General features: G+C 46.1%; 1 protein-coding gene across 4 annotated transcripts in view; it reads left to right on the top strand.

Annotated features, from left to right (window-relative positions):
* The first annotated feature begins 3,036 nt into the window (after window positions 1–3,036).
* CDCP1 (CUB domain containing protein 1) overlaps window positions 3,037–14,680 on the top strand; it is a 52,905-nt gene continuing 41,261 nt past the window's right edge. For 2 of the 4 annotated variants that reach the window (XR_005021852.1, XM_036869055.1), the window contains exon 1: window positions 3,037–3,269. Coding sequence is in view for 3 of the 4 variants with exons in the window: in XM_036869055.1 (XP_036724950.1) it covers window positions 3,188–3,269 (82 nt within the window). In the remaining variant the exon portion in view is untranslated. The remainder of the gene's footprint in view (window positions 3,270–14,680) is intronic. The other 2 variants (XM_036869054.1, XM_036869053.1) reach the window with 2 other exon arrangements.

Raw genomic sequence — 14,680 nt, 5'->3', positions numbered from 1 at the left:
GCTAATGCAGGGGACACGGGTTCGAGCCCTGGTCTGGGAAGATCCCACATGCCACGGAGTGGCTGGGCCCGTGAGCCACAACTACTGAGCCTGCGCGTCTGGAGCCTGTGCCCCGCAACGGGAGGGGCCGCGATAGTGAAAGGCCCGCGCACCGCGATGAAGAGCGGTCCCCGCACCGCGATGAAGAGTGGCCCCCGCTTGCCGCAACTGGAGAAAGCCCTCGCACGAACCGAAGACCCAACACAGCCAAAAATAAATAAATAAAAAAAAAAAAAAAAAAAAAAAAAAAGCTGAATTGGTGGGGCTTACCAACTGGAAACATCATTGTAGGGATCTGGTTAGCCTATTGATGGGGATAAACATCTGTTATCTTTAGGTCTTTCCCCTTGAGCTGGTCAGATTCTCCAGAAGAAGACTCTTTCCATCTCCAGAATGGACTGAGACTATTGCAATCTGGGAGGCAAGTTGGGGCCAGGTGGCTAGGGAGCTCAGCATAGAGAATGCATATGTTCCTTTTATCTACCTATTTTTCAGAATGTTTCCTAGGCCTTCAGCTATGCCTGGCACTCCTCAGCCCAATTCTCTCAGTTTTAACCTCTTCAGAAAACAATGCTTCAGACTTCTGCTGAGGGACAGTTGCCCAGCCAGAAGGAATGGAGGACAGTTTCCAGAGATCTAACTATAGTGTTTTTCAAACAGCTTTCTCCCGGGCTTCATTGTTTTAGCCCCTCCTTCACCCTCCCATTCCAGAATACCTGTGCTGCCAGTTCCTTAGGGTTGGTTTATTGTTTTGTTTCTTTTTGAGAACTCTATCATATAAATCATGCTACTTCTCAATTTTCCCCATTACTGGCTTACAGTTACCACTTGTCCATCTGCTTTCCAGCTTCTAAGAGGATTCTGCTGTTGTCTTCTGTCTATTCTCCCTGTCTTTGTAGGCTTATGTCTTTTTTTTTTTTAATTCCTGTTTTGTAGTTTTTGTAGGGTTTCCAGAGGGGTCAAAATTAGATAGAACAGTCTGTTTTAAAACTTATCTTTCAATGTCATTTTTCTCTGGCAACAGAATGCAGCTGCCTGGATTTCTGCCAGTTCAGAAATAACCTTTTAAAATTGACTCCTTCCATTCAGCCAAGTTTGTAAAGACAAGACATTTCCAAAATTTGGCAATGCTTTGATTACACTCTACTCCAAGAACCAAGCTATTACCTCAAGACATCTTGAATTCAACTATGTAGTTGGGTTGTCATGCAAAGGATGCTGAAGTGCCTCCCCACTTTCCTCATCTCTTTCTCTTTGCTGCCATTATCTGGAACCATCACTAATCCTTCACATCTGAGAATTATTGACTCGTGTCATTTACAGAAAGTTAGTTTCACTCTCCCAGGGAGACCAGTTAAGCAAACTTTGGAGAAATGATACAGTAAAGAAATGACTTGTTCCTTAGACTTAAAGTTGTCACAAAGTATTTCCAGTATTTTCAATTCAACACATTGCCATTATCATCATCATCATCATATGTGGAAAACAATGGTGTTATGGATGCTAGGAAAAGATGCTGGGGTATATATGCCTGCTTAGAATTAGGAAAATAGACAAAATCTGCTTTACTCTCCTGTTACCATAAACATATTTGAAAGATGTTTAGATTTTCTGAAAATTTCTTTCTCTTGATGAATCTGCCCTCAATTCCCTGGGGAGCATCAAAAGCTTTCCTACTTTTCTCATCCTCTTCCTTCTCTCCAGGCCTCAGTTTCCCCATCTGTCTGCCTGAGGCAGAAAGTGAACTGGAAGGTAAACTCTGACGTTCCCCCCAGCTCATAGTCCAGGCCCTGCCATAGATGGAAGGGTGGGGGGCAGTCATGTCCGCAACCTGGACATCCCTGCCTCCCTTGTGGACTGGGGGCAGAGTTTGCTTTATTCTCATCATTGAAGACACACAGAAGGAAGGGGATGAAGCTCCTAAGAGATGGTTTCTCAGCCCTGTTCCCAGTGAGTGTAAGGACAGCCTGGAGAAGCTCAGTTCCCCCAAGAATCAAACAAAAGTGGGAGCTGAACGTAGACCAATGCTCTTTCATGTGCTCTTCTACCCGGTTGTTCTGGGTGACCCTGGCCCAGCCTCTGGCTGCCCACTGGCACAGACAGACCCAGGGGGGCCCTTGGAGTCATTTTGGCAGAACCTTGGTCTGCTAGCTGAGAGTCCCTGAACCATCCATTGCCTCTCCTTGTGGCCCTGTGACCCTGGATATGGTGTGTGGTCTGCAGGGGGTAAGAAGAATCCATAGGACCTCGGAAACCAGAGAAAGATGGCACACCAGCAGCTGGGAGGAGGGAAAGATACCCAGCGCCACTTGATTTACAGCCCAACGACTGGAGTAAATGCCTCACACTAGTCCCATACATACTATTCACAACTCAAGGAAGGGGCCTCTGTGGACCTGTTCAGGTTTCCTCTCTTGGCCCTCTCCAGCCTCATGCATTTATTCACTCATTCATTCACTCTTCAAAAATGTAACAAAGCAACCCCGTTTGTGGAAACCCCTTCCGGGGCTATCAAATCCTGCCTCCATAAATTACTAACTGGCCTGGTGACCTTGGGCAGGTTGAGTGACTCAGTAAATCTGTTTCAACTGTTATATGGAAGGGTGGCTGTGAGCATTAGAAATACTGTCTGTGAAGTGCCTGGAGTTGGCTTCAGGCTCACAGTTTTGCAAAGATTAGCTGTAGCACCGGCGTTAAAGTCCAGCAAGGCTCCAGCCCAAATCAGGAAGCAGAGGGGGAAGCCAGGGCTTGAGTGATCCACAGACATGATTCCCCGGAAAAATGCGCGGCACACTGGCCTCCTTTGTCGCCCGGAAAGTAAAAGGACGCCTGACTGGGTTCCCCAAGGGCGACCTTCGCGCCTGTAGACAAAGTCTTGAGAGGGGCGGCAGCTGGGCCCGGGAAGGTGGCTACAGGTCCCACTGCTCTGGACGAGAGAGGCGGGTGTAGAGGCAGGAAGGGGAGGAGGAAAGGGAGGAGGGGACTGACCCAGCCAGCTCAGGCTCCCGCGGCGCTGGGCGGAGCCAGGGCCAGTCCGCCCCGCGCACAGGTGAGCGCGACGGGACGGAACTAAGAGAAGCTCGTGCCAGCCGCTCCGAATCACGGGCCACATTCGCTTTCCCCGCCGAGACCGAGGCGCCGCGGAGCCATGGCCGGCCTGAACTGCAGGGTCACGGTCGCACTGCTGGGGGTCCTGCTGCTGGGCGCTGCGCGCCTGTCCCGCGGAGGGGGTGAGTGCGGCGCTGCCGGTGCGCGGGGCGCTGAGGGGGCACTGGGCGCTGAGGGTCTACACCGCCCGCCACGGTGGTGCAGGGACGGCGCGGGCGGGGCGGACGGACGGCTGGGCCCCCCCGGAAGCCCGGCTCCGGGGAGTGCCGCGTCGGGAGTGGTGGCCGTACCCTCCTGGATTCCGCGCGACCTCGCCCAGGGCTCAGACCGCGGCAAGTGGAGGTGTCCCGGAGCGGGGAGCACCGCGGTGGTCGGGGCCACGAGCCGGGCGCTGGCAGAGAAGAAGGAGAGAAGGGCGCGCGGAAGCCAGGCCCGGGGAACCTCGCTGAGGTGGCGCGCCGCGCGCTCGGGGGCTCTACCTGGATTATTGATGGCGCCGGGCTGGGCGTGAGGAGGGAACTTCCCTCTCTGGCGCACCCTCTACCTCAGCGCCTGGGCCAGAGAAACGGGGCGAGAAAACGGCGGTTTGGCGCCACGACGTCCCACCTTTTTACTCACCTTTTCCCCTGTCCGTCCGCTCCTTTCTCGCTCTCCCGAAGTTCAGGAACATTAATCCGAAAATGAAAGCGCTTCTGTGCCGCGGAGGCTCTGCACGCCCCCGCCCCTCGCACCTGTGGGTAGTGGGCTTGGACAGCGGAAGGGGGTCGGCGGAGGGGGCGGTCCACAGTTGTGTGGGAATTCCGAGTTCCGGTGGGGGGCAGGGACCGCCACATCCCAGCTACCTGGGCCTACGAGGAGGTGTCCTGTGGGCCCTGGAAGTATTAAAACCGTACTGGTCTCTTCATGTAAGAACTTGACTTGAGGCCTTTCCTGAGACTAGTACGAGTTTTGTGTTTTTAAAAGAGCTGTCGAGGAAGCGATTTGGGTTTTTGATTACCCTTTGCTGCATCTAAGGGGACGTTTGTGTTTGGCAGGCAGGTAAATTAGAGGAAATTAAGTTAAAGAATCAATCTAAGCAGATGAGTTGAACTTGGGCGTTCCAGCAATTGCCATCATGACAAATCCGAGACCGGAAAGCTTCCTGGTTCTTTTCTCCAACAGCAGTGAGGTGACATATTGCTGCACAGAAGAGGGGACATTGAAAATATTTACTGTGTTTATTGTAAGTTGGACTGAGTTTTCAAGATTCCCTTGAAGAAGAAGTCAGTTTAAGAATAAAGAGTAATTTAGCTAATGAAAATAGGTGTAAATGTATGTGTGAGAAAAAAAGTGTGCCCATCACACTTGGGAGCTGTCTTGAAACTCTGGGAATTGTCTGAGATGTTTCCGGTTGTCTGTGATAACAGTTGAGAACTCCTCCAGTAAGAGTATGGTGTAAGTCAAGGCATCAGTGCATTACTGACATCTATGACAGCCTATCCTGAACTGGCTTTTGTTACATGTCTCATTCCTCCCTGTGGCCTGGAGAGGCTGCCATTTTGGTCTCCAGTGGCTCCAGTGGAGTCTGTTCTTTCCAGGAAGTTCTTGACTGTTGGAGCTGTGTCTCTTGGTTCATTGTACAGATACAGGGAAGCCCAGGAACTTTCCCATTTCACCTTCTTAAATCTTTCCTGTGGTCTTAGGAAGTGGACCTGTGAGGCCACATCTCTGGGCTGAACTAAAGGTTATCCCTTTGTGGTTGGAGCAGTCACAGAGTACATTTGCTTTGCCCAAAGTCTTGGGGTTGATGTAACTGGTGGAGGCCTTCAAGAAGTTAGTAGCGTCTGTCCTGAAGAGATGGAGGGAACCAGAGAGCCTAGCACAGTGGATTTATTTTATAAATCGCTGAACTCTCTTAAGACTCTGCAGAGTGAAAATGATGTTGGTCTCACTGCAGAGATGAAGAGTAAAGGAAAGTTTGCATCTTGGTGGGGTGTGTTTGTTTGAGTTTGGTATTCCCACCAGCTCTCCCACTTCTAAGAATGAAAGACTGGTTAAGTTAAAAGAGCCTTGTTAAAACCTCAACTTAGGGACTTCCCTGGTGGTGCAGTGGTTAAGAATCTGCCTGCCAATGCAGGGGACACAGATTTGAGACCTGGTTCTGGAAGATCACACATGCCACGGAGCAACTAAGCCCGTGCGCCACAACTACTGAGCCCACGTGCCACAACTACTGAAGCGCATGAGCCTAGAGCCCGTGCTCTGCAACAAGAGAGGCCACTGCAATGAGAAGCCCACCCACTGCAACGAAGAGCAGCCGCCGCTTGCCGCAACTAGAGAAAGCCTGCGTGCAGCAACGAAGACCCAACGCAGTCAAAAATAAATAAATAAATAAATTTATTTATTTTTAAAAAAGAGTTTAGTCTAAGAGATTCAAGTAGGATAACATTAAAAAAAAAAAAAAGAAAAAGAAAGAAAGAACGAAAAAAACCCCTCAACTTAGTGGCTTTCCAAGAACCACTCAGGTACCAGAGGCTGGGTCAGTGACCCCATTCTTGCCGCCATTGTTTCTTGCCAAAAATATGAGTACGCATCAAATGACGTGTTCACTCACCCTGGGTGAGTGTGTGTGTTCATCATTCTTCAGATTCAAATGTGTAACTGGCAGAACTGATGAGTCTGACCCCACTCTAACCCCCACACCCACACAGACTGTTTCTCTGCTGGCTGCAGACATGTGCCTGGGTGCTGACCCATCAGCCTCAGGGGTCACTTCATATGTTACTGTTTTGTCTGTGATGACTGTACCCTGCCCCCCCACATTCTTCTAGGGGTTCTCCCAGGCTATCAATGTGGCGAAAGGAAGTTGAAATTATTTAAATGCTTTAAGTAATGTATATATAATTATTGTAGAAAAATTGGCAACAAATATAACAAAATATCTGTGAGCAAACCACCTTGGTCGTTTTGGTGCACAGTTTTAGTGTGTGTGTGTGTGTGTGTGTGTGTAAAACCAAAAATGGGACCATCCCTTTGTATAGCTTTAACTAGTCCCCTATTGGTGGACATTTAGATTGCTTTCAATTTTTCCTACTAAAAATAGAACATGTCCAGAGTTTCCCTTGTGGCGCAGTGGTTGAGAATCCGCCTGCCAATTCAGGGGACACGGGTTCGATCCCTGGTCCGGGAAAATCCCACATGCCACAGAGCAACTAAGCCCGTGCACCACAACTACCGAGCCTGTGCTCTAGAGCCCGCGAGGCACAGCTACTGAGCCTGCATGCCACAACTACTGAAGCCTGTGCGCCTAGCGCCCGTGCTCCGAAACAAGAGAAGCCACCACAGTGAGAAGCCCGCGCACTGCAACGAAGAGGAGTCCCCACTCACTGCAACTAGAGGAAGCCCGCATGCAACAACGAAGACCCAACGCAGCCAAAAGTAAATAAAATAAATATATATTTTTTTAAAAAGCTTTAAAAAAAAATAGAACATGTCCAACAATAGGGGTCTGTTCAGTGAAAAGACATTAAAAATTATATAGCACAGATTCTATAATGACATGAAATGATATTATCTTTGCGTTGCTAAGGTTATAAAATAGTGTCAGCTGGATTATCCCATTTTGATATATCTGAGAATGTGTTCCTGTGGCTATATTGTTCTGCACATTCTTGACTATTTTGTCCGACTAAAATTCTGGAAATAGAATTGCTGGGATGAAGAGTAGAGAAAAGGTTAAGGTTTTGGATACACATGTCCATGTTGCCCTGTGGGTAGCTTGTCCTGGTGTCCTGGTGTACCTTCCTGCCAACAGAGTATGAATGCCTTTTTCCCATACTCCCCTGGGCTGTCATCATTGTTGTGTCACTAGCAACTATGGGAGAAGCATTCCTCCCTCTAGCTCAGCAAGCAGGGTCTGAACGGTGTTGGTGGGTATTCAAGAATCTCAGGAGCGCCCCAGCTAGGTGGTACTAATAGTCCAGCAGCACTTTTTTTGCTAAAAACAAAAACAAAAAGCCAGAACTGAGTCCCTTGGCTTATAACACAAGCCTCGCCTTCGATTTTGCTCAGTGGTGCTGACTTTGGTTTCGATGTAGGAGAAGGGGAGTTTGCTGGTCAGAAGGATCCATGATTGAGGTCAAGATGGGTGGGACAATGGGGCGTGATATGGGGGAGCCATAGCCAAGGCTCTCCACCTGGGTGATTAATAAAAGTTCACACCCCTTAATTATCATTCTAAATTATAAAAATTATTCCACAATCAAATTATTTCAAACCACTTCCTACAACCTTGTAATTAGCCCATCACCTTCTCCTGGGCAGCTGGCAACATTTTAGAGAAACCAGCAAGGAGAGCCAAGTCCCCTTCCTCACCTCTTTGTAGCCTTGGGTTTGTATTCAGTACACAAGTTTTTTGGTTTTTTGTTTTTGTTTTTTTATTATTAATTACTAACTACTGCTTGTAATACCTAACACATATTGAGCTTCTGCTCTGTGCCAGCCACTCTTCTGAGTATTTTACGTGTAAGCATCTCCCACTTAACATCAGTAATTCATCCCTAAATACCGGACATTCTGCATGAAAACACTAACTGATGCCCTACATCTCACTATTTCATGTGGGACAAACTATAAAAACCCACTGCACAAAACCCAAACCCCCAACAGTTTCCAAAAGCATAATGAAACAGCAGAAGATACCCATATATAATTAACAACCAATTCTGTTAAATGTAAAATGCATGACATCCCTTCTGGATTGCCAGACCATTTACTGTATGTGGCTCTTCACAGACAGTTGCTTTGTGTGTAATAACTTCCTGCAGCCCTTTTGTTGGCAGTCGCGGCATCTCCACCAGATCCTCACATTCTGCCTATTGTGTTTGCAACATACATTTTTTTTCAAATGTGTTGTGTTTGGAGATGTAAATATACATATTTCCAAAATAGACATTGGCTCAAAATAACTGTGATAGATGACACAATGTTTGAGTAATAAAAACTCAGCTGTTTCCTCTTGTGAAAATGTAAATCCAGGAGGCGTTCTTGAGTAGACCTGCTAGTCATTTAGCTCTCCAGCCTCAAGCAAGTACTCCTATAAGCCCCTGAATAGAGGGGCACAGAGAGATGAAGTAACTTGCCCAGGGCTACCCAGCAAGTATGTAGTGATGCTGAGATGGTAGCCCAGGTAGCCTGAATTCAGAACTCAGCTTCTGTCACCAGTGTGCCATGCCCCCTGTGCCCAGTGGGACTCCTAAAGACAGCATTTGCTGGTCATCTTAGAGACAGTGTCTGCACTCCAGACATTTTCTTTCATTTTTTGAAAAATCAACCAACACTTACTGAGTGCTGTGTTCATATTTGTTCTAGGAATGTGTGTTTTTTGTTTTTAAAATTTTTTTTTGAAGTCACATTGGTTTATAACATTGTATAAGTTTCATGTGTACAGCATTGTATTTCAACTTACGTATACCCTACGGCGTGCTCATCACCAAAAATTTATTTTCCGTCTGTCACCGTACGGTTGATCCCATTTTCCACATTCGCGTCCCCCCACCCCCGACCCCATCCCTTCCCCTCTGGTAACCACTACTCTGTTCTTTGAATCTACATGTCTGTTTTTGTTTGGTTTGTTCATTTATTTTGTTTTTCGTTTGTTTGTTTTTTATGTTCCACATATATGTGAAATCATACAGTATTTGACTTCCTCCATCTGATAGCATAATACCCTCAAGGTTCATCCATGTTATCGCAAATGGCAAGATTTCATCTTTTTTATGGCTGAGTAATATTTCATTGTTTGTGTCTGTGTGTGCATATCTATATCTATATCTATATCTATATCTATATATATATCACATCTTCTTTATCGATTCTTCCATCGGTGGGCATTTAGGTTGTTTCCATATGTTAACTATTATAAATAATGCTGCTATGAATATCTGGGTACATGTATCTTTTAGAATTAGTGTGTTTGTATCTTTGGATAAATACCCAGAAGTGGGATAGCTGGATCATATGGTAATGTGTATATGTTTTAAATATGTAAACAATGTAAAAACTGTGCTTAGAAAAAGAATTACCTGTACCTGGTAACAAAATTTCAAATAGTACAAAATGATCTGTGGGGAGGAGAGGGGAGTATGTCCCCTTCTACCTCTGACCCCAGGCCTCCTCCCAGAGGCAGCTGTGGTTTCTTGTGCATTGTTCCTGAGCATGTACAAGTTGACAAATATACATACCTCCCTTCTTTACACAAAAAGGAGCACAATATAGTATATAGTAGAGGATGTGTCCCATATGCGTCTTAATTTTTTTCATGTAGCAATCCATCTTGGTTCTAACTCCATACCAGAACATATGGAGCTGTCATGCTTTTTGACAGCTGCATAATATTCCTTGTCATGGGAGCATCATGTTATATTTAATCAGCCACTTGTTAATGGATTGTTTCCAATCTTCTGTTGCTATGAACAGAGCCTCACTGACCATGTTTGCAGCTGACTTTGTTGGGTATATGGACAAGTTTATCTGTAAGTGAAATTCCTGGATGAGGAATTACTGGGTCAAAGGGCTTGTACAGAAAATGTCAAATAGAAGAAAGTGAATAATAGGGGAACCAACTTGCCCAAGAGCCCAGATAATAGGTGGTAGTGCCATCTGTAAATCTGGGCAGTCTCGTTTCAGAGTACAGGCTCTTAACCACCCCAGGCTGCAATTTACTCCTTTCTTTATTCTTTCCAGTTGAAGCTAATCATAAACTTTAGGCAAGGGAAATATTTTGAATTTCCTTTCAAATATTTACTTTCAGTTCCGTGATCAGAATGCCATGAGCACTGTGTATTGAGAAGGCTGAAGATGGGCTTGCGCTCTGATAGCTCCTCATGTTTGCATTGAGGACTGATTAATTCTTTGTGACTTTTTACCTTGATAAGTCTAATAGTTAAGGTGTAACACTCTTTGAGCTGCTATAACACAGACCCAGATGTGTCTAATGGCTCAAACGCAATAGATGTTTATTTCTTACTCACAGAAGGTCCTAAACAGGGGATCTCCTCCAAGCAGTGATATGGGGACCCAGGCTCCTTCCACTTTCTGACTCCACCATCTTCAAGAAGTGTGGCTTCTGTGTTCATCCATATCAAACTGATAGAAGATAAAAGAGCAGGAGGGGGTCTTACATGGAGGGTTTTATGGTCCAGGAATGGAATTTGTTTCATATCACTTCTGCTGCCACTCTGTTGACTAGAACTCAGTGGCATGGCCCTATCCAAGTGAAAGGGAGACTGAAATGTAGTATAGATGGGAGCCCAGGAAGAAGTCATCGTTGTCCAATTGGCAATGTGGCGGACAGAGTGGTAGGAGCGCCAGACTTATGGGTCAGGACACCTGGTTCTAACTTCAAGTCTTGTCGACAGTTAGCCTTATGACTTGGGAAAAGTTGCCTTGTCTCCCTAGGCCTCAGTTTTCCAGTCTTTCACGTAGGGGCTTGGACCGTGCGGAGGAACCACCAGCCCTAATGTCTTATGAGCTGATTTACATCAGAGCTGATTTGTGGATCTTCTGGAGACCCCCGAGCTATTGGAAGAGCTCAGGCAGGGTCATATCCAATCCCCATTAGGAAAGTGGCTGGAATGGTGCTTGGCTCATAGCAGGCACTTAGTAAATATCTGTGGAATAAACAAATGGATAATCCAGGTCAAGGCCAATTCCTTTTAGGAGAGTGTACGAGCTTATAGACGTTAGATGACTTCTTCAAGTCACTGTGAGAAGGTGGCAAGGGCAAGAAGGTCTAAAGCCCAGGTCTCCTGGCTCCAAATGTGATGCAAATCAGACAGAAGAGGAGGAGGAGGGAAGCACAGTCCCAGTGACTGCGTGTGTGGACTGGGAAAACTAGAAAGTAGAAAAAAGAAAGTGTGGATTGACAGATGGAGCCACAGCTTTCTGTGTCCCTTCAGGGTGTGGTAGACACCTTGGTTGTCTGGGTTCTCTTCCTCACCCCAGGGCCCAAGATCTTCATTCTGTAGAACGTGCTCATAAGTCTCTGCTGGTCCACTTCCAGGAGGAAGTGGACGGGGGTGTGGGTGGGTTTTCGGGAATGCAACCCCACTCCTGGATACTTGCAGGGGAAAAACTAGAAAATGATGGCGATACAGTGAAAGAAGCAAGGTGTAAAGTAGTGTGTGTATGTACAGTGTGACTCTAGTCATAGGAAAAAAGACTGGAAGGAAGTAGTTACACCAGAAATATCTGGCCTACAGTGTAGCCAGCAGAGCCCTCCTGCGCGAAGGATGGTTTGCTGGTAGCCGTGATGATCATGACAAGGACTTTGTTTTGTCCTGCACATTCTCCCATGTGAACCACATTGCTTCACAATATCCCAACTTGGTTCGTTTGGTTTGGATTTCTCTAAACAGTAATACTGAATTTGTGATAGAATACAGTAGAAAATCAGAATTTGTTTTACAGACATATACTTCACAAACTTTTATAAAATTTAAAGTTCTTTCTTCAGTTACTGTACTTAAAAAATAATCTGCACTTTTCAGTTCTCTTTTGAGTACAGCCCAAGCCAAGGGCACCACTGAGAGCCTTGTTAGTCTGACTTTGCCAGGGAGAGGCTGTACTCTTGGACGGGCCATGCATTCTGCCTGATGGAAATGCAGCTCAACAATATACTATGAGGCCATTAACCACCTCACCCTAGACTGTGAACATCTTTAAATAATAAATTCAGAAATATTTTGAAAAAGCAAATTATAACTATTCCATGAGCACAAATGGTATAACTTTCTTTGTTTTAAGTGAAGTGCAAATATTCCCTACCCTCAATGGCAGATAATCAAAGCATTCTGGGGGAAATGTGCCACTTCTGTAAAAACTTACGGGTGTCCACCTGCTGCCTTTGGCTGGGACAATAAAAGACAGTCTCCAGAATTGCGTTCATCAACTTTCTGCATCCAAAAATTACACAGAGTTCAAGTCAGGCTGTTGTTTTTGTTTTGGGGTCTGCCCACTTGGCCATCTCCAAGTAACGTCGCGCAATGCTTGGAGCCATGAGGAGACTTCTCAACACTTGACAATTTGTGGTCCAGCTGGGAGCTGGGCTAGGATGGTGTATGTCCAGGCACGTGCCAGATTCCTTCAAGCAGATGCTTTATCTTCCATCATTGAGCTGGTGGTGGGGACATCAAGCTATTTCAAGCAAGGATGTTTGGCTGAAACATTTTTTAACCTGAGAACAACTCATAAACATTTGGTGAGAGGTCCCAGGACATCATGGTGGATGCAGAGATGGTGAGATGGAGCCCCTGAGTGTTAAAGGCTCAGGGCATCTCCTGGATCCAGACAGACGCTTGACTCTGGTGCACAGTGGCACACCAGCCACGGAGGAGAGGCCAAGAGCCAGCAGCACAGAGGGTGAAGTTATCAAATGCTGCTGCTCCTGCCAGAAGTCTACGCTATGCTGGAGGCCCCAGGAGGACTCAGCCTGTGGTGATGGGCTGTCTTTATCACCAGCCGCCCTGCTGACAATTCTCACTGGAGTGGGGCCTTGGAGTATCTTCGAGGCATAGACCCAATGAAAATAACGTCTGTAAATCACTCAGCACAGTGTCCAGCCTCGAACAGATTCCTCACTTAATAATTGTTATCACTTTGATTATTTGAGTTGAGCCCAAGAAGAACATTGAAATTTTCAGCAGCAGACAACATGGACCAAACTGCCAGGCCGTTGTCTGTGTAACCGGGTTGCTTTTGGGAGACATTTTGGTTGTTTCAGCCTCTGCTACTACATACTGTGCTTCAGCCACTATCCCAGTGCGGTCAGCTTTGGGCCCTTATGAGGAAGGGGAAGCTCCTAGAATCGAAGCTGCTGGATTAAAAACTGCAAGAAATTGTTCTCAATGACACTAGAACATGTTTTAAAAAATTGTTTGCAGGTGAGTACCAGTGCACGCCAGTGCGTGCGTGCATGCACGCACACGCACAAACATACACATTTCCTTTTAGCCAAGGAACTGACCAGACCGGTTTTATATAACTTAAACATCATGCCCAATTGCACATAAGAAGTGAAAAGAACTTCCCAGTGGGCTTCTGAAGATTACAGCTGTCCTTGTGAGCAAGTGTCATAAACTGAGACTGGGCTGGAATGCGCCAGGCCATGAAACCAGAGCTGGATATTCCATGGAGTCTGGCAGGGCCCCTGCTTTCATCCCTGCTGAGAGGTGGAGGATTGCCCAACTGCCCTGAAGTTGCTGACAACCTTATCAGGCACTTCAGCCCTGGGCTGTCAGGAGCAAGTTCTCAACTTATCACGACAAAGAAGACGTTTTTTTCAAATTGTAGACAGTGCTTGGGTCATTTTGCAGAAGCCCATCCCAACACAATACAGCCAAACCCTTGAAATAACATCTTCCAGCCTCCCTGATCTCTGCTTCTGTGGGAATACAATTCCAGTTCCAGCCAGGAACGTGGGACACCAAGGAAGGTATGTCCCACTGGCACCTTGAAACTCCAGATGAGCATCTTCTTCTCCTTCCAATGGTGACTGGAGACTGGAAACAAGCCAAATGTCCATGATTAGAAGACTGGTTAAATTAATGATGGTACATCCAAACAGTGGAATGCTACACAGCCATTTAAAAGAATGGGGTGGCTCTCAGTTTACAGACATGGCATAACCCCCCCAGATATATTCTTGAGGGGAAAACACAAGATTCAGAACAGTGAGGATGGTATGCCACCCTTTGGCAAAGTGAAGTGAAATAAAATAGGGGTGCCTTATAGAGATATGCTTACATATTTTACTTTGTGCTTCATGTATTTTTTATCTAAAAGTAAAATATATTTTTCAACTTTATTGAAATATAATGTACATACCATAAAATTCACCACTCAACTGCACTATTTGATGAGTGCTGTCAGGCGGTACAACGTTTCAATCACCCTGCAAAGTTCCTCCAGACCCCTTTGCAGGCAATCCCTGCCCTTTGGCCCCTGGAAACCATTGATTTGCCTTCTATCACCACAGTTTTGTCTTAAAAATAGTTTTAAATTAAAAAAAAAATATTTAAAGCCAGGTATGAGTATAGCAATGATTCTGTCTTCAAAAAAAGTCTACAGATGCTTCCTGCAAGAATTTGGTTGTGTAGAAGGGATGGAGTAGAAGTGATAAGTCACTGGGAATCAAGGAACTAATGACCAAAACTGCCTTCTCCACCTAGAGCAGCTTTTCTTGAAAAGCAATTTGCTGCATTTCCCACCCCCCTATCCACTTTTATGGCCTAGCACTGAGCAGGCCTAGAGAATTTGATCTTTGCCTAGAATGTCTTGAAAAGATCTAGCCTAGTCTTGGGTTATTTGGTAACAGATTCCATTCATTCCCCAGATGTTGGAGTCCCCTTGTGCTGGATGCTGGACATTCAGAGGTAGAAAACCCTAGTTCCTTGCTCTCTGGGGGCTCACCACCCAGAAGGGATTCAAACATGTAAACCAGGAGCTACAAATGGGTGGCCTGAGGGCCTTGGCCCAGTTCTGTTTGATGTGTTTT

Source organism: Balaenoptera musculus, chromosome 11 (assembly GCF_009873245.2).
Source record: "Balaenoptera musculus isolate JJ_BM4_2016_0621 chromosome 11, mBalMus1.pri.v3, whole genome shotgun sequence".
In the NCBI taxonomy this organism is placed as follows: Eukaryota; Metazoa; Chordata; class Mammalia; order Artiodactyla; family Balaenopteridae; genus Balaenoptera; species Balaenoptera musculus.
This window is presented reverse-complemented; position numbering and strand designations above follow the sequence as displayed.